This window comes from Equus quagga, chromosome 1, assembly GCF_021613505.1.
Source record: "Equus quagga isolate Etosha38 chromosome 1, UCLA_HA_Equagga_1.0, whole genome shotgun sequence".
NCBI lineage: Eukaryota > Metazoa > Chordata > Mammalia > Perissodactyla > Equidae > Equus > Equus quagga.
Window position 1 is genome coordinate 74870849 of NC_060267.1, and position 20640 is coordinate 74891488.

The following is a 20640-nucleotide window of genomic DNA, read 5'->3' on the forward strand; positions in this document are numbered from 1 at the left end:
CAGAGTGCAGGAACTTAACCACTCAGCCACTGGGCCGGTCCCCTTGGTTTTCTTGCATAAATTTCCCTTTATGGTTTGTGCTTTTTTGTGTTCTATCTAAGAAACCTTTGCATGTCCTCAGAGGTTACAAAGATTTTCTATGTTTTCTTCTACAAGTCTTATAGATTTAAATTTTACATATAGGTCTAAGATTCTTTTCAAGTCAATCTGTCAGTATGGTGTGAGATACGGATCAATGTTTTTTTTCCCCAATATAGATAGCCACCTGTACAAAAACTATGTGTTGAAAGATTTTTCTTTCCCTTTTGAATTTTTTTTTAAAGATTTTATTTTTCCTTTTTCTCCACAAAGCCCCCCAGTATGTAGTCATATATATATTTTAGTTGTGAGTCCTTCTAGTTGTGGTATGTGGGATGCTGCCTCAGCATGGCCTGATGAGTGGTGCCATGTCCACACCCAGGATTCGAACCAGTGAAACCCCAGGCGGTCAAAGCTTATCGCACGAACCTAACCACTCGGCCACGGGGCTGACCCCTCCCTTTTGAATTTTACATTGGCAATTTTGTGGAAAACCAACTGACTACATAGGTATGGGTCTATTTCTAGACTCTCTATCCTGCTTTACTAATCAATATATCTATTCTTTCAACACTACAAACTGGCTTGATTATTTTCTTTTCCCATTTCTATACAAATTTTACAAGTTCAGTGCATCTTACTAAAGTAAGAAAAAGAAATTATTAAGAGTTTATCAAGATTGCTGAATATGAAATGAAGAAACAACAATGCATTTCTATATTAGCAACAGCTAGAAAACAAAGTAACAATGATAGCTAAAACTTACACTGTACCTTTCCCAGGAACCATTCTAAACTCTTCATGTACATTAGCATATTTACGGTTCATCATAAGCCTACCAGTTAGGTACTATTTTTATGCTCATTTCACATATGAAGAAAGAAAAGAGCAGAGCAGTTCAGCAATTTGCCCAAGGTTTCACAGATCATAAATAAGAGGTCTAAAATGAGAATCTAAAAAGTATGGTTCTTAGGAATAAATCTAACAAAACATGCAAATCTTTACAGAGAAAAGTCTCTTTACTTTACTGAAAGTTTACTGAAAGATGTTAAGGAACATTCGAATGAATGGAGAGATGTACAGTGTTCAAAGATGGAAGAGTCTACTGTAAGAGGGTCAATTATCTTCTAAGTGACTCATAAAGTCAACGTAATCCAATCAAAACCCCAGTAGCTTTATTTTTTTTTTGAGGACTTGACAAGCTGACTCTAAAATTCATGTGTAAATGGTCAGGAATTGTCAAGATACTCTTGAAGAATAAGGTAAAAAGACTTCCTCTATCAGATAGTGAGACTTGTAGTAATGACGAAAGGAAAGACAGACAGACCAATGAACAACTCCCAGAAAACTATTTAAGCAAATATTAAGCTGAAGGTTAATGGTATATGTTAGCAATTCTGAAAATACCTTTTGTATATTATATAATTGAGCAAATAAGTAAAACTGAGGCTAATGAAAACTAGATTTCTCATTCCTGAAGAAGGGCGTTACAATATAAAAGGGTGCTGGATTAGAATTGGAGGTATCAGTTAAAACTTGTGGTTTTTTTAAAACAAAAACACAGAGAAATATATTTATGAAGTACATACATATATTTATCCTAGTCATGTCCATTTAAAGTGCTTAGAAACAATGATTCTCTATTAGCAATGAGCACATCTAACGCCTAGACATTGATTTCCAAACGTCATTTCCCACTAAAAGGAACCAGGATTCATTGGAGAAATGGCTGATTGCAGTGTTAAGGCAGGGAAGGTAAAAATCTGAAATTATCTTCTGCCAGAAAGAAGGGAGTGCTCAAACAATGATGGAGACATGGCAAAAGGCCACATAGGCCAAAGTGAAAGAGCTCCTACTGGCCAAATTTGGGATAGTTTGAACATAAAATGAAAAATGATAGTACAAAATTATAACCCATAGAATAAGAATCTACAAGTGCATACTGACACGAAAATATAAATAAATATAACGAGTAGCAAATAAGCCATAGAGATGTAATGCACAGTATAATATAGACAGTAATACACTACTACAATTATGTGATAAATATCACTTAATCAGCAAGTATATTACACTATATTAATGTATAAAGGTAACACATTGTACACCTTAAATTCACCCCATGTTATATGCCAAATTTATGCAAAATAAATGAAGGAAGGAAGGAAGTGGTGGTAAGAAAGAAGTCCTGCATAATAAAATCCCAGCTAATAAATGTAGAAAGCATGATGGTATTAGCAAATCACCAATACGGCAACCATCAGTTAACAATTTCGGACATGGATGCTAAAACTAAAGGATGAAAAGTGATAAGGAACAGTATATTCATATAGTCTCAATGTCGTTTCCCTACAAATAATTACAAAAAGAAAACCGTAACTTTCCTGGGAAGAAACTTGGTACAAGCCACTTTAATAACTGATCAAAGTTAATACCACCAGGAATAGGATAAACTGGCATCATGGGCCTCCTGATGTAATGAACTAAGAAAGACACATAATTTCAGGAAAAAAATTAGACACTCATACTGAGAGACATTCTATAAAATATCCAACCTGAACTCTTAAAAAATGCAAAGGTCATGAAACACAAAGAATGAGGAAATGTTCCAAATTAAAGGATTCTAAAGAGACATGACAGGGGCCAGCCCTGTGGCCGAGTGGTTTAGTTCACACGGCCCACTTCAGCAGCCCGGGGTTCACTGGCTTGGATCCTGGGCATGGACCTAGTACCGCTCATCAAGCCATGCTGTGGTGGCATCCCACACAGAGGAACTAGAAGAACCCACAACTGGGATATACAACTAGGTACTGGGGCTTCGGGGAGGGGAAAAATGGGAGACATGACAAATAAATTAGCCTGATACTGGTTTGGATCTTTACCAGAAAAAATTCCTGTATACAGAATACGATTTTGCAACTGGCAAAATCTTAAAAAGGTCTATGGCGTAGATAACAGTATTGTATACATGTTAATTTCCTGATTTTGATAACTGAACTGTATTTACATAAGAATGGCCTTGTTCTTAGAAAATACATGATGAGTATTTAGAAGTAAAGGGGCATCATACCTGCAACTTACTCTTCAATGATTCAGGGGGGAAAAACCTACCTACCAAACCCCCCTCCAACGCACACACACACAAAATCAGGAGATGATAAAGCAAATGGGACATGATATTAACAACTGGGGAATATGAATGAAGGATACAAGGAAATTCTTTGTACTACTCTTGTAACTTAAATTGTTTCAACAAAAATTTACTAAAATACCATGAACTTTAGAATATAAGTATATATCTTTATAATGTCAGGGTAATAAGATTTCTTATAACAAAACACAAAATATAAAGGAAATGACAAAGAAATTTGACTACATAAAAATACCACAAAGAGAATGAACCAATAAGCCAAAAATGGGAGAAACTATTTGCAACACACATAACCAAGAAAGGACTAGTGTCTGGGATATATAAAGAATTCCTACAAATAAACAAGAAAAAACAAGAAACCAAACACAAAAATAGGGAAAAGAGTGGAAGAGAAAATTCATAAGGGAGAATGACCAATACACAAATAAGTTCAACTCATCAGTACATCAGGAAAATTTCATAGCAGCATTGTTCAAACAGCCACAAACTAAAATAACCCAAATGTCTATCAACAGGAGAATGCATAAACAAACTGTGGTGTATTATACAAGAATCTGTATCTCACAGTACTGAGAATAAGCGATAGCTACATATATGGATGTGGATGAATCACAAGTCACACACACACACAAAATAAACAGCACGATTCCATTTACATAAAGTTCTAAATATAAGAGGAAAAGATTTTAAATTAGCACTTAGGGCTGCATAATGAGTGGTTAAAAAAACAAGCAAGACGCAGAAAAATAAAAGAACGATTATGATCAAATTTGAGACTATAGTTATCTTGGGGCTGGGAGAGTAGGAACACAATCAATGAGAGGGTTACAAAGAGTGTTTCTTCAGTATGTGTATATATTTTATTTCTCAACCTGGGGGGTAATCACAAGGGTATTAAAAAATGTATTTACATATTCTATAAACTTTTCTATAAGTATAATATATATCACTAAAATCAGGGACTGAGTGTTTACAACTTATCCCTAAGAACTTTAAAAGGCAACTTGTACAGCCAGAAAGGTAAGAAAAAAGGCAGGAAACTGTGGTGTTTCAGAAGCCAAGAGAAAAAAGGAGGGAATAGTGAACTCTGTCAAACACTAGTGAGAGGCAGAGTAAACTTTCACAGGATATATAAAAAAGTATTATTCTTTGTTTGATGAATCACTTATCTTAGGATGTAGACATTACTTTGCAATGACTAAGGATTTACTAATACACTGAAAAAGGATGTTAATATTCTATTTCATATTCAGAAACCCAAATTCTTAATCATATTTTTAAAATGTTCTCCTCCCACAATGCAGAAGATGAATTATACCAGTAGTCTATATTCAATTACTGGGATAAGTGCAGTTCTGCATTTGATAGCCAAGTTTTAGCAAACTTGAGAGCCTTAATTTCCATCACTGTTATTGAAATGGTAATTTCAAAGACTTTTGGGTCTGCCAAATCAGACATATAAGTAGAGACTGGCAACAAATATAAAACACAAAAATTTGGTCAGACCAAAACAGAAACTTTAAAAATTTTAGGAACATGAACTGAACAATTCACTTGACTTTTTCAGTTACAGACAACAAAAAGCTTTTATCTTAAAGTTACAAACTGTTTCCTAAGAAATTTTGGACAACCATTTGGCCAAAAATTCTTTTTTCTCAATGAAAATGGACTAAATACCACTTAGGGTCTCAATTAGCAATATTTTATGCTGTCATTTGGGAAAGGAAAACAATCACAAAGGGAAATAAAACTTCAATACTTTAAATAATAAACCACACTTTTGAGAACTGCAGAACCACAAAGTACATATGTTAACCTAATGATACACCAACTGGGTCCTCCACTGCTTCTTCCTTTACAGAAAGGTTCACTTTTAAAGTATAAATATATTGAGAACTAATTTTAAATAAAAAAGGAAGCTCTTCAATGTGACGTTTACAGAGACAATTCAGAAGGCTGTATTTTTATTAATGCAAAAATGCAACTTCACATAAGCTTATGGTAAAGATGGAAGCTCTGATGTTTAAAAAACAAAGCAAAATAAAATATATCTTCTTCTTTGAATAAAGGAAGAACATACCACTAATTTAGGCCCTTGTTTTAAAATATTACTACTTAAAAAGGGAAAATTATTTCTCCCAAGAGCACTTATGCCAATATTCTGTTGACTATAAACCAACATATTTAAACAAACGTTAATACGTAACACTATTAACTTGAAGCAAATGGTTGTACAGCTTATAAAGAACGAGTAATATTAATATTAGAAAATAAATTTGCGACTCAATTTCAGAAATTCACTTGTTTTGCCAACTAATAGAATCTACTAACATTGAGACTCTTGCTTTCCTTTAGAAATCCTGACAGAATCCAAGAAAAAGGCTAACTGACATATATGGATTAATAACTGAAACTTGCAACTTCAGAAAACTTGCTTCGTGACCCAAAACAGAACTACTCACCAAAAGCAGCAGCCATAGGCGGCTCAAGGGATGGCTGGCCATCACCAGTAGGAAGGTCTAAGCGGGTGAAGTCTCTGCTTTTGTCATTATTATATTTCACATTAAGGCTGGTGAGCTTGGAGAAGTCAATACGCAGAGTGCAGCATGCATTATAGATATTCTGGCCATCCAGAGCCTAAAGCATGTAAGAAAGGAACTCATGTTTTGCAAGACAACAACAATGATAAATCACGTAGCCTCTACTTTGACACAGAGTAGCAATCAGGTGTAAAGCAGAGAGCACTGGACTAAAAGCCAAAGATCTGTTTATCTTCCACCTCTGTCACTAACTGTGTGAGCCTAAGAGAGAAAAAGAGAATCTCTAACTCAGTTTTTTCACCTGTAAAATAAGGATAATCTCTATCTTGTTAGTAGTAAAATCAAATGAAAGAGGAGAAATGCAAAAGCATGGAAGACTATTATACATTACCGTACACTGTACTAGCTGTTATTATGGTTATTTTGTCCATAGCAAATATTTAAAGATATTTTAATTTTACATTTCATCTTAATTCTTTTTAGTCTGGTTTATATAGGTTAAGATAAAGCCTTTATAAACGGTATTTGTCAGAACCACAATAGATGAAATATTATAGGCTACTTATTTTTTCTCTTGTAAATTTATTTTGAATATTGAATATCTGAATAATAGGCCAAGGAAAATTTGGAGTCAGTTCTGATACAAGACTAAAGATCAATAACCCCTCCCTTCACAATAATACCAATTTAACAAAAGGATATTTGTAGCCACTTATGGCTTCAACGAATGCTCAAATTTATAAAAATAGATACCAGAAGCTAAAACACATAAAAATACAACCAAAAAATACACAAAAACCCCTGACTTATAGTAATAGTTATCGACAAGTATGCCATCATAAAGGTACAAAATCATACGCACAAGAAGAAGGTACAATAAATATAAAGGCTATCTTCCTAATCAAGAGCCAGACACTGTATGGCACACAAAAGTAATATAAACCTTAGTCCCTATCTTTGAAAAGAAATTAGAAATACATCAGATACCGATGCAAGACAGAATTAGGGTTAGGGAGAGATCTCAACAGGAGATGGGTCAAATATAACCAAATTGAAGGTGAAGTTCTAAAATCCTGTCAAAAGTCAAGCAACTCATGTACTAAAAAAAAAAAGGACACTGAATTGCCAGCAGCTTATTTCCTAAGATTTAATGTCTTCACCAATTCAGAGCTCAACAAGATTCAACACCGAATATGGGTGCAAAAATAGTGAAATCAATTAATCTTTAGCTGATTTAATAGAAGTAAATGAAGGCACAAGGGCAAAATAATTCTATTTTATTAGTCAGATTATGTCAGGAGTACTGTGCTCAACTCTAGACTTTAAATATGACAAACAGAAATGAGTCCCAGAGATTTGAGAAACGATAGGTGATTTGAAACCATTTCATACGGAGAAAGAAGTAATTTTTAGCTCACTATAATTACCATTTTGGCATAATGCGCATTCAGTGGGTCAGCATACTGAAGCAAGGCTTGAAACTGATTATTCTTTGTAAAGGTGATAATCTTCAAGACTGTGCCAAATTTAGAAAATATCTGGAAAAAAGTTCACATTAGGTCAAATCTAAGAAAAAAAATCAAGTTAGTGTTCCTTTGTAAATACAATTTGATTCATGAACCCCATTTTTAAATGAAAATAATTTCCTCTATTAAAACTATTGGTACCAAAATGACATAAATCAAGCCTAAGATGTTAATGTTTCAACATCCATGTGTGACTTAAAACTGCGCCTGACACACAACAAACACTCATATTTAACCTATTTTATAGCATGTCATAAACGGCAAAATGCTAACAGGAGGCTACAGCAAGAATTAATGCTGTAAGATAATGGTCTTACAAAGCATACAGATGGACGTAGAACACTCACACGGATCAACCACTTCACCTTGAGAATCAGCATTTACTTTTTATAAGCATTTTTTTTTTTAAAGATTGGCACCTGAGCTACCATCTGTCACCAGTCTTCTATTTCTTCTTCTTCTTCTTCTTCTTCTCCCCAAAGCCCCCCAGCACATAGTTACATGTTCTAGTTGTGGGTCCTTCTAGTCCTACTATGTGGGACGCGGTCTCAGCATGGCTTCATGAGTGGTGCCATGACTGTGCCCAGGATCCAAACCGGCAAAACCCTGGGCCACTGAAGTGGAGTGCTTGAACTTAACCACTTGACAATGGGGCTGGCCTTCCTACTTTTTTGAGATTTTATAGACAGAGAAACCACAAAATTAGAGGCTGCTGTAGTAATTCATCAAATACGCACAGAGCATGGTTCTAGGCACTGGGAAATAAGCAGTGAACAAAACAGAGATTAGCCTAAGTCTCTGCTCTTATGAAGATGATAAACAAGCAAATAAATAACAAATGTTTGGTCATAAAAAAGTGCTATAAATAAAAATAAAGGAAAAGGATGAGAGTGAACCGCAATGCAAGTTGGGAAGGTACAAGAGTGGTGAAGAAAGGCCTCTCTGGGGGCCAGTCCTGTGGCTGAGTGGTTAAGTTCGTGCGCTCCGCTTTGGCGGCCCAGGGTTTTGCCGGTTCGGATCTTGGGCACAGACATGGCACCACTCATCAGGCCACAGTGAGGTGGCACATGTCACAGCTAGAAGGACTCATAAATAAAACATACAACCATGTACTGGGGGGATTTGGGGAGGAAAAGCAGGGGAGAACGAAAAAGATTGGCAACAGTTGTTAGCTCAGGTGCCAATCTTAAAAAAAAAAAAAAAAAAGAAAGAAAGAAAGGCTCTTTGGAGAAGAGGAATTAAGAGAGGGCGGGGAAGGTTTCCTGACAGATCCCTGTCTACCAGCGCTCTTACAATACTTATTCTACTTTACCACCACAAAGGTTCACGGCCACGTTTACTACAATGCATTTTGTTTTCCTCTAACATCCCATTTTAATTTTGGATCTTAATAAGCCAGAAACTTGACCTTCTGCTCCTAAGAATAAAAGATATAAGTACTCCCTATGCTGGTAAAAAGTGGCTGATATCAGGGCTGGCCCACGGCCAAGTGGTTAAGTTTGTGCGCTCCACTTTGGCAGCCTGCGGTTTGCCAGTTTGGATCCTGGGCAGGGACCTACACACCGCTAATCAAGCTGTGCCATGGTGGCATCCCACATAGAAGAACTAGAATGACTTACAACTAGGATGTGCAACTACGTACTGGGGCTTTGGGTAGAAAAAATGAAGAAAAAGAAAAAAGAGGAAGACTGGCTCAGGGCCAATCTTCCTCAGTAAAAAACCATAAAAAAAAAAAAGGCTGTTATCAAATACTATGTATGAGTGTCCTTAATAGGCAAATGGTCCTGCTTTCTAATTATCAAAAAAGAATGATCAAAACATACAGATAGCCAACAGACACATGAAAAGATGCTCAACATCACTAACCAACAGGGAAATGCAAATCACAACCACAATGAGATACCACCTCACACCTGTCAGAGTGGCTATTACCAAAAAGACAAAAAATAAGTGTTGGCGAGGATGTGGAGAAAAGGGAAACCTTGTACACTGTTGCTGGGAACGTAAATTGGTGCAGCCATTATGGAAAACAGTATGCAGCTTCCTCAAAAAATTAAAAAATAGAACTACTATATGATCCAGCAATTCCACTTCCAGATATTTATCTGAAGAAAACTAAAACATTAACTGGAAGAGATACATGCACCCTTACGTTCATGGCAGCATTATTTACAATAGCCAAGATATAGAAGCAATCTAAGTGTCTATCAATAGATGACTGGATAAAAAAGAGGTGGTGTACACACACGCACACACACACACACACACACGACAATACCACTCAGCCATAAAAAACAATGAAATCTTGCCATTTGGGACAACATGGATGGACCGAGAGGGGATTACGCTAAATGAAATAAGTAAGAGAAAGGCAAAAACTGTATGACTTCACTTCGGTGTGAAATCTAAAAAACAAAACAAACAAAGATAAAACAGAAACAAACTCATAGATACAAAAAACAAACTGGTGATCAGCAGAGGGGAGGGAGATGGGAAGATAGGCAAAACAGGTAAAGGGGATTAAGAGGTACAAATTTCCAGTTATAAAAAAAAGTAAGTCATGGGGATGTAATGTACATCCCTTTATCTACAAACACTCCCTAGGTGAGGCCATCCAATCCAATGGCATTAATTACCACCCATATGCTGATGATCACCAAACCTTCAGCCCTGAATTCCTTATGCCCAATCCAGATTTCCCAATTGTCTATTCAACATCTCCCACCTGAATGTCTAATAGATATCTCAAACTTAACATGTCCAAAACACACTCTTGATTCCTGCTATACCTCCCATCCCTGCCCCAAATCTTTTTCTCTCCCTAGTCTTTACTAACTTAGAATAAGAACTCTATTTTACCAGAGGCTCGCATCCAAAATCTGAAAGGCATTCTTGATTACTCTTTCTCTTCATAACCCACATCTATTCAACCCATCAGCAAATCCTTTCAAATACATGCATAATCACCACGTCCCATGCCCATGTTCTCACCTGGGTCACCACCATCTCTCATCTAGATTATGACAAGAACCTCCACTTATGCCAACTTAACAAGTTAATGTTTATTCTTAACAAGAGTGATTATGTTAAAACATAAATCTCTCATCTCACTCTTCTACTCAAAATCCTCCAACGGCTTCCCATCTTACTCAGTGTAAAGATTATAAAGGTTCTGCATCAGCTGGCTCCTAACCCCTTCTCTGACCCTAGCATTTATGGCTTCCCTACTTTTCACACTCCAATGACATAGCTTATCTCTGACACTTGAACACATTAAGTATGCTTCCATTTCAGGGACTTTGCACTTGCTGTTCTTTCTGAATGGGTCACTATTCTACCACATATACAGGTAACTTACAACCTCATATCCTTCAAGTTTCTATTCAAATGTCATCATATTGGAAACACCTCCCCTAACTTGCCTCATCTGAAATAGCACCACTTCTCAGTCACCCTCAATCCGCCTTCCATGAGCTAAAGGAAAAATACTAGCTTCTACAGACGTTAGAAACCAGTTTAGCTAATGCCAACTCTTCAGCAAAGAATATAAAATAATCCGCTAATTAATTATAACAGGTGTAACCTACTCCACACTTCCAGAAATTATATCTTACTCACAAAACTACAAGGGCAAGAATCAATTTCTTACAATGCAATTTACTAGCATTTGATAATTACAGTTAACATTTCTTGAATACTTAATATGTCCCAGGCACTGCTCTAAGTGCTTTAAATGCATTAATTTGTGTAATCCTCACAATGAAAGTACAAAACAGACACCATCTTCATCCCCGTTATACAAATAAGACAAAGATGGAGAAGGGGTAAGTTACTGCCCAAAGCTATAGAGGCATTAAGTGGTAAAGGCAGGATTCAAACCCGCTCAAACCCTGTATCCTTAATCATTATGCTATACTACACTTTAGTTGGCTAATGGGATAGAGTGCCGGGGGGAGAGGGCTTAGTTAATGTAATTAGAGAAAGACTCTCTAAGGAGGGGAATTTGAGCTGAAAACTGAATGATGCAGATTCAGCTAAGTGACTCTCTCAGTGAAGAACGTTCTAGGCCTAAGAAACAGAAAACAAAAATGGACTAAGACAGGAACGAGCTCAGGGAAGGATGCGGGGTCAAAGTGCCAGAACAGCCAGAGTGCTAAATGAGCAGAAGAGCATTAGGAAATGAGGTTAGAGATGGAGAGAGGTCTGCGTGTGGGGACCTTAAGGGCCTTGGTAAGGAGTCTGGTTTTACTCCAACAGAAATGGGAAGGAGGATTAAACAAGGGAGTGTTACACCTGAAAGGCTGGGAGTCCTATCCCCGTGGTCACTGTGGAGGACTCTCAGAATTACTGCTCTTCACCTCAAGGACCTTATGATCTTTTGGGAAAAAAACTAGGTTTCTTACTGCTCTCAGGGAGATGATAAATGGAATGACAGGACAGGACCATATGACCCTGGCTAAGCTCACTGCTGACTGAAGGCGGTGAGCCACAGGTGCAAGAACATCTTTTGTAAATCAGTATAAGTCAACAGTAGTACAGTGTTACAGTAGCAAAGCCAAACACACACTGCTGACGGATCACAGAGTGTTCAATGTCACTTTGTGGGACAAACAGAAAAGAAGAAAATCCACCAAGAACAAAGCCAATCACTTAAGTAACTGCTGAACCCTTTTAGGGAACAAAAGGTGGCTATGGATACCACTGTTAAAGCCCTCCCTAGCATATGCTTCACAAATGCACATATTCAGAAAATGGTACTCAGGAAACCATCATAGGGAACACAGTAGGTTTTTTTTTAAACATTTTCATTTATTTATTTTTTGAGGAAGATTAGCCCTGAGCTAACATCTGCCACCAATCCTCCTCTTTTTGCTGAGGAAGACTGGCCCTGAGCTAACATCTGTGCCCATCTTCCTCTACTTCATATGTGGGATGTCTGCCACAGCATGGCTCAACGAGCAGTGCATAGGTGCACACCCAGGATCTGAACCAGCAAACCCTAGGCCACAGAAACGGAACGTGCAAACTTAACTGCTGTGCCACGGGGCCGGCCCCCACAGAAGGCTTTAATAAATTTTATATTTTGAAATTTACAGGCATGGCACAGAAACTGTACTGGGAAATGTATCTGGGCTCTACTGCCAATTGGTACAATGACTATGGCAAATTAACTTTACTTCTAAGGGTCTCATTTTCCTTATGTGTAAAATGTGGTAATAGGGTAAGATGCATTTCAGTTCTTAAATACACATGCACACACACACTCCTATGACTCTTCACTTAGTAGTAAAAATCCAAAGGTTTGGAAAACAGTTAAATGATTCTGGACTGGCATGGCATCATGCTGTTCAAAGTACATTGATATATAAATATGAAAATAACCATATAATATGTTTTAGTGTTTTAATATTTTAACATATGAGACGACAAGTATAGCGAAATGGAATCAATAAGTAGTTAAAGGGGACAAAAACTAAATGAAGCTTTTGGGCTGGACGTCAAATGTTTATGTAAACAGTAGCAAATAACTGCATGTTCCATTTTGAGAGTATGTATACATGAAGTATTAGTTAAAAATATAACAAGCATACAAAACAAAACACTGGACTTCACATTAGGAGGCTTGAGTTCTCATCAGTTTTTAAATTAGTTGTTCTCTACACTGATGGTACTTTATCAGGAAGAACTACTACCAGTGCTTTTTACAGGATTCTATGCTTTGTTCACTTTCATGCTTAGGTATAAAAAATATATAGAGAATTTCTCACACTCCTTTTTAAATCAGGGATTTTAAGTCAGAAAAAAGAGGCTGTCAAAAAATTATCGCTGATACTATTTCTTGCATAAAACAGGATGTTGAAGATTTTTTCATTATTTAAACAAATGTATCAACCAAAATCAACAACCTAAAAAACTACAGATATGAAACATCCAAAGTTACAAAGGTTCCATTTGACTGCTGTCACGAGCGCTCCTCCTTACCTGATGGAGAACTTCCAGAGTGACAGGGTAAAAGAGGTTTTCAATAATGATTCGGAGCACAGGGCTCTGCCCAGGCAGGACTGTGCCTTCATTGGTAGGAGCTCCAGGAAGGGCCAGACTTCCCGACTGGACAGCACTGACAGCCTGCAGCGCAGCTTGGACTCTCTATATAACAATCCAAGATGAGTACTTTTGGTTAAAAAGAAGCATTATATAAGAATCCTCAATATTAGCTGATGTAAAGTAATAAGTAATATAGTTAAATAAAAATACACATATCTACTCTCTTCCGGATGCACATATCCTCCATTTATAATCAGCTCAGTCAAAAGATTTGCTTTCTTATCACAATGTTTAAATCAAATAATTTAAGAAAAGTGCTTAAATTTACTTTAAGAAATGAAAAAAACACATGACAAAAAAGATGGAAAATTTGGATATGGTTTTAATTTCCTAATTTTTTTTCCTAAAGATTGGCATCTGAGCTAACATCTGTTGCCAATCTTCTTTTTTTTCCTTCTACTTCTCCTCCTCCTGAAAGTCCCCCAGTACATAGTTGTATATTCTAGTTGTGAGCGCCTCCAGTTGTGCTATGTAGGAGGCCACCTCAGCATGGCCTGATGAGCGGTGCCATGTCTGCGCCCCAGATCTGAACCAGCAAAACCCGGGCCGCCAAAGCAGAATACATGAACTTAACCACTGGGCCAAGCCAGCCCCTATTTCCTAATTTTTAAACGACAATAGGAAAAAAGACAATGTGAAAGTAACATTAAAGACCACTTAAAAACCAATCAAGTCTCTTTTCTTTTTCCCTCCCTAAACAATTGCATTCTAAAGCCTTTGGGTGGCATATGAGAGGTGTAAATATGGAGAAGAGGAGCTGCGGTGGTTCAGAGTCCAGGTGAGAAGGACATCCTGGCATGGAGCATGAGAGCCCGAGGAATGTAAGGAAAGCATCCATGTGGTAGGGCTGTCTGGCTAGCAGAACTGGAGTCCAAACAAGGTAAGGAAGGTATCTACCCACGTGTGGGGCTGGCTCACTGCTGGATATCAGAATCTGAGAAGCATGAGAAGGGTAAGAAAGGCATCCAGAGGAAAGAAGCCTGGCCAGGAGCGTCAGAGCCCAAGGACCAGCAGGAAGGGGTCCACATGGTGTAGGTAGCCAATGTGGTAAAGACAGTCTGAGCAGGGTGAAGAGGTCATCCCTGAGGGCCTGAATGAGGTAAGAAGGTAATTCAACAGAGGGGTAGGTTCGCATGGAACATTAGAGCCCAAACAGCGGAAGGCTGACAAGTTTCTAAATATCATATTCCACTAAAAGCAACCAGGGTGCCCTAAAAAATGTCTAGTTCCAGAGCTGCAGCAAGAAAAGCACAAGATGAGTGTATATCTTTTTTGTTGTTATTGTCGTTGTTTTTACCAGACTTCAAAGAAGTGTTCAAAGAATGACAGGAACATGCCAAAAGAACAAAGAAGACAGGTTGAGGGGGCTCCGTCGGCCAAATATAGGACAATTTGAGAATCAAAATAATGATAACCAATAATAACTCATCAAATAATACAGAAAAAACCTTAAGTCCATACTGATATAAACAGACAGCTGATAAGGAACAGTATACTTGCATTGCCTTAAAGTACCTTCCCCCAAAATACTCTTATTTCCCCCTTTGTAAGTCCTAACTTGACAGTGGAGAAGCCAGGCAAACACCAGCCAAATCAAGTGATTGAGGAGCACATGACCAGTAAAGCAACATACTGAAATTACGTACCACCTGATATGATGCAATGAGGGAAAAAAAGAACGTTACTTCTGTGATGTTCCCGTCAAAGCTACATACACTGAATGTAATAACAAGGAAACATCAGACCAACTCAAATCGAGGGACATCCTAGAAGATTTACTGCCTTTAATTTTCAGAAGTGTCAAGGTCATGAAAGTCAAAGAACTGTTTCAGACTAAAGGAGACTAGGAAGCCGGGACTTTCAAAGAGAACATGTGATTCTGAATAATGCTTGTTTTGCTCTAACAAACATTATTGGGACAATTGGAAAAACTTGAATGCGGTCTGAGCACCGGAAGGAAGTAATGTATCAATGTTAATTTCCTGATTTTCATCGCTGTATTCTGGTTCTGTAGGAGTGTCCTTGTTTGTAGGAAATGCACACTAAAAGTACTGAACAATGAAGACAGACCAGATTAACACCTTATTTACAAATGCCTCAAGAAATCAAAAGTTGTTTGTACTGTATCTACAACTCTTTTCTAATTTTGTGACTGTCTCAAAATTTAAAACATTTAAAGGGGCTGGCCCCATGGCTGAGTGGTTAAGTTCCCGTGCTCCGCTGTGGCAGCCCAGGGTTTCGCTGGGGACATGGCACTGCTCATCAGGCCACGTTGAGGCGGCGTCCCATATGCCGCAACTGGAAGGACCTGCAACTAAGACATACAACTGTGTACCAGGCGGGATTTGGGGAGCTAAAGCAGGAAAAAAAAAAAAAATTGGCCACAATTTCTAACCCGGGGCCAAATTTTAAAAAAAAAAAAAAACATTTAAAAAAGTAGTTGAAAGAAGGAAAAACTGAAAGGACAAAAGCATGATTAATGATTATTGAATTTAAACGCAAGTTTTCATCAATCTTTTGTTCTACACTTATCATTTCTCAAGAATGGTGATAATCAGTAAAATGTGCCACAAAATGAAAGATACCACCACTTTAACGTAGCTTTCATTTTTACATAGTGAATACTTGCAATTTTAAAGATCACACTACTTTGTATGTTATTTTAAATTAACATTTCTTGCGTTTTGTTTTCATGACTTTAATTTTTAGTTTACTATTATACTATCTCTCTAATGTGAGATATGAACAGTTTTCCAACATTTTGCTATGATAAGTAACACTGAGTCTCTTTCTGAAAATTGGCAATATTTTACTTTCTGTATGCTTAACAGTTGAACAAATTCCACTTTTATACCTATATACAACTCTTTCTTCACACTTTTTAGCAGCATTTTTATGCCACATACAGATTTTTATGCATCAGGCAATACACACACTGTCCAATATTCAGTTTCCAAGGCATCATCATCTTTGAGAGAAATATATGAATAATTTCCTGAATATTTTATGTCACTGGTTTTCAAAACTATGCTCTTATGGAAGTCAAGTGTGTGGAACAGTGAGCACCCCAATCCCGCTTCAAATATGTCAATTTATCTATTTTACACTGGTCTCCCCAGTAATATTTTATCTGGGAAAAGGGGTTCTACTGCTTTCAAGTTTGAAAACTAATCCAGACTTTCCATTTTGAGCCTAGAGTTACGGGGGGGGGGGGTGTCAATCAATCAAAACAAGAGCCAAAACTAACACAGGGGTTGGAATTAGCAGAGGACATTAAGGTAGTTAGCATAACTGCAGTGCATGCACACACACAAAGGTAAGTAGAGACATAGAATATAAAAAACAGTGCTGTCCAACAGAATTTTCTGTGATGATGGAACTGCTCACTATCTACACTGTCTAATATATGGCCACCCTGAAATGTGCCTAGTACAAATGAGGAAATTAATATTTTATTTTTTAATTTATTTAAGTGTAGCTAGTGGCTACCATATTGGACATCACAACTCTAGAATGTCTAGGAAAAGACATCATCATAGTGAGGTTCTAAGTAGAATAATGTTTCCTTTTCCTCTTAGATTAGGATGACTCAATCTTATCAAAACTAAGCCTGTATGGGGCCGGACCCATGCCAAGTGGTCAAGTTCCTGCGCTCCACTTCAGCGGCCCAGGGTTTCGCTGGTTTGGATCCTGGGCACGGACATGGCACCGCTCGTCAGGCCACGTTGAGGCAGCATCCCACATCCCACAACTAGAAGGACGTGCAACTAAGATATACAACCGTGTACAGGGGGTTTTGGGGAGATAAAGCAAGGAAAAAAAAAAAATATTGGCAAGAGCTGTTAGCCCAGGTGCCAATCTTTGGAAACAAAAACAAAAAGAAATGAGAAATGGCTTCTTAATATAAAGAGATATTTTAGATACACAGGAGACGTATATTCTGTGTATCCGATGCTAAAAATTATAAGGCAGCAGAATTCCTACTATGGGAGATAATTTTTAAATTTTTCAGCAACAAACTCTGAAATGGTTACATTAACTATTAATAAAGGAAATAGTATGATCAGAAAACCAACAAATATTTTATTGAGGTGAGAGAAGGAAATATATTGCATGTAAAATTTAAACATGCCTAGGGGCTGGCCCCGTGGCCGAGTGGTTAAGTTCGCGCGCTCCGCTGCAGGTGGCCCAGTGTTTCGTTGGTTCGAATCCTGGGCGCGGACATGGCACTGCTCGTCAAACCACGCTGAGGTAGCGTCCCACATGCCACAACTAGAAGGACCCACAACGAAGAATATAGAACTATGTACTGGGGGGCTTTGGGGAAAAAATAAAATCTTTAAAAAAAAAAAAAAATTTAAACATGCCTAATGTGAAGAAGACATTTAAAATTGAGATATAAACGAATATACAATAAAATGCAGAGATTCTAAGTTTCATTTTGATATTTTTTTAAGGAAAATACTTCCATGGTCATATCTGCAGATTTATAAACTTCCACCCACAAGGTCAAGGAAAATTGTCTATATAATAATGACTGTTATTAATACAACTATTTTTCAAATGCTATACCCACAAAATATGATCTAAAATTTTTAACTATAACTTTAGTTTAAATCAAGGGACAAAAATAATTGATATTCACCTGACCCTCTGGCAGGTAAGTTTATAAATTAGAAAAGAAGTTATGGGCATGTTTTGGGATATCTTGCTATCCAGAGAAGAAAAGAGAATCAACAGTAATTTATCAGCTTCCCAGGGCTCTCAGAATAAAAAGACATCTGGGACATTTTATATATGCAAACAGGTACCTTCAATTTTGACTTCAGCTTTGGTGTAGGACTTTAAATAAAAGAAAAACTATTATATTTTATCAACCATCAATGCATAAAAATTGCACAAAAGTAACAAAATGGAAAGGGTACAGGGAAGAAATCAAGCTATCTAAGAATAAACTGGGTCATTTGGGCTGACTTTGGTTGCCAAGTAACTGGGATTTCTCACTGTTTCCCTTTAGAATAATGCAATCTTTAAGAGTTTTATTAAATTGTTTATTTCTTCTTCAAGACTTATACTAACATATTTAGGAATCAAACTAATGAGAAAAATGCAGGACTTGAAAGAAAGTTAAAAACACTACTGAAAGACAGAAAACAAAATACAACTTCCTCTTCAAAAGGATCAGCGAGTGATATAAATATATTAATTATCTTCAAATTCATCTATAAAATCAACCCAATTCCAATTGTGTTGGGGGAGGTTATCAGAAGAGATTCTAGTATATCTGGAGAAATAAACTAAATATATCAATCAAGCAATTTCGGAAAAGACAGTAAAGAGGGTCTTAATATATTACCTTCCAATATATTAAGCCATAGGGACAATGAAATAGGAATGGAACAGAATGGAACCCAAAAGGTAGTCCAGATTAGACACAGAGTGCTAACCATGTGTATATATGTGTGTTGTAAGCAGGCACAGCATGTGCATAGAAAACTAGAATACGACAAAGGACAAGTTTCACATGAGTAGATAATAAATGGGTTATTCAAGGGGCTGGCCCCGTGGCCGAGTGGTTAAGTTCTCGCACTGTGCTTCGGCAGCCCAGGGTTTCGCTGGTACCGATCCTGGGCATGGACATGGCACCGCTCGTCAGGCCATGTTGAGGCAGGATCCCACATGCTACAACTAGAAGGACCCACAACTAAAATATACAACTATGTACTAGGGAGATTTCGGGAGAAAAAGCAAAAAAAAAGAAAAAGAAGAAGAAGAAGAAGATTGGCAATAGTTGTTAGCTCAGGTGCCAATCTTTAAATAAATAAAATAAATAAGTGGGTTATTCAAAAGATGACACAGGAGAAACTGATCACTAGGAATAAACATAAGACCAAAGCTCTACCCTCACTCCCCATTCTCAAAATATTCTTAATAAAACAAAGACCTAAACATTAAAATAAAAACAACTGAAACATAAAAAAAGGAAAGAAAACACAGGTAAAACATTTTTTTAAAATCTTACCATACTAGGTCTTTATGAGCATGGTACCAAAGTCAGAAAGCATAATACGATCTTAAGAGATTGGACTACTGTATAAAAATATCTTAAAAACTGCAGCAGCAGACAAAACTCATAGAGAGAGAAAGTAGAATGGTGATTGCCAGGGGCTAGAGGGGAGAAGGAAATGGAGAGTTACTGTTGAAAGGGTAGAGGAGTTTCAGTTCGGGAAGATAAACTTCCGGAGACAGGTGGGGGTGACAGGTTGCACGTGTGAATGTACGTAACGCCACTGAACTATACAATTAAAAGTGGATAATGGGGGCCGGCCCCGTGGTCGAGTGGTTGAGTTCGCATGCACCGCTTCGGCGGCCCAGGATTTCGCCAGTTCAGATCCTGGGCGCAGACATGGCACCGCTGATCAGGCCATGCTTCAGCGGCTTCCCACATGCCACAACTAGAAGGACCCACAAATAAAAATACACAACTATGTACCGGGGAGCTTTGGGGAGAAAAAGGAAAAATAAAATCTTAAAAAAAGAAAAGAAGTGGTTAAAATGGTAAATTTCACATTATATATATATTACCACAATTTTAAAAATGGGGAAAAAACAATAGGAATCACCGTAAGTACTTCATAAATTATCAAAGAAAAGTAAGTAAACAGTATGATATAATTTCTCACCAATCATATTAACAAAGACAGACAGAAGAAGTACTTGCTCATCCTTTGTCAGTGGCACCCTAAATTGGCACATAATCTCTACAGAAAGAAATTAGACAACATATGCCAAAATATAAAATACCCATATGCTTGGTCCCAGCAATTTCCTTGCCAGAAATGTAAACCAAATAAGATAATGCTGCAAGTGTGCCAAGATATCTACTATAAAAACAATCCTAAAGTACTATTTGTAAAAGTATAAAACTGGAAACAACCTCAATGTCTATTAACAAGAAACTGGATAAATTATGGCTGTCCCATAGAAGGGAGTATTAAGCAGTCATTTAAAAATTGAGAAGGAGTTCTGTATTTGTTGTCATGAAAACAACATCCATGATATATTATAGAGAAAAAATAATAGCTTTCAAAACGTTAGGTTTCCATTGGTGTAAAATCATATAATAGACAATATACCTGAACAGAGAACGGGTACGCACCAAAATATTAGCAAAATGTTAATCAGTTATCTTGGGGTAACTAGATTGTTTTTTGGTTTTTTTCCTTCACTTTTCTGGAAC

General features: G+C 37.2%; 1 protein-coding gene across 11 annotated transcripts in view; it reads right to left on the minus strand.

Annotated features, from left to right (window-relative positions):
* Positions 1-20640, minus strand: part of PTBP3 (polypyrimidine tract binding protein 3) — a 101934-nt gene that overhangs the window by 21292 nt on the left and 60002 nt on the right. For all 11 annotated transcript variants that reach the window (XM_046657652.1, XM_046657633.1, XM_046657632.1 and 8 more), the window contains 3 exons: positions 13278-13442; positions 7197-7307; positions 5692-5866 (listed from right to left, as the gene is read on the minus strand). In XM_046657652.1, coding sequence (XP_046513608.1) covers positions 5692-5866; positions 7197-7307; positions 13278-13442 — 451 coding nt within the window. The remainder of the gene's footprint in view (positions 1-5691; positions 5867-7196; positions 7308-13277; positions 13443-20640) is intronic.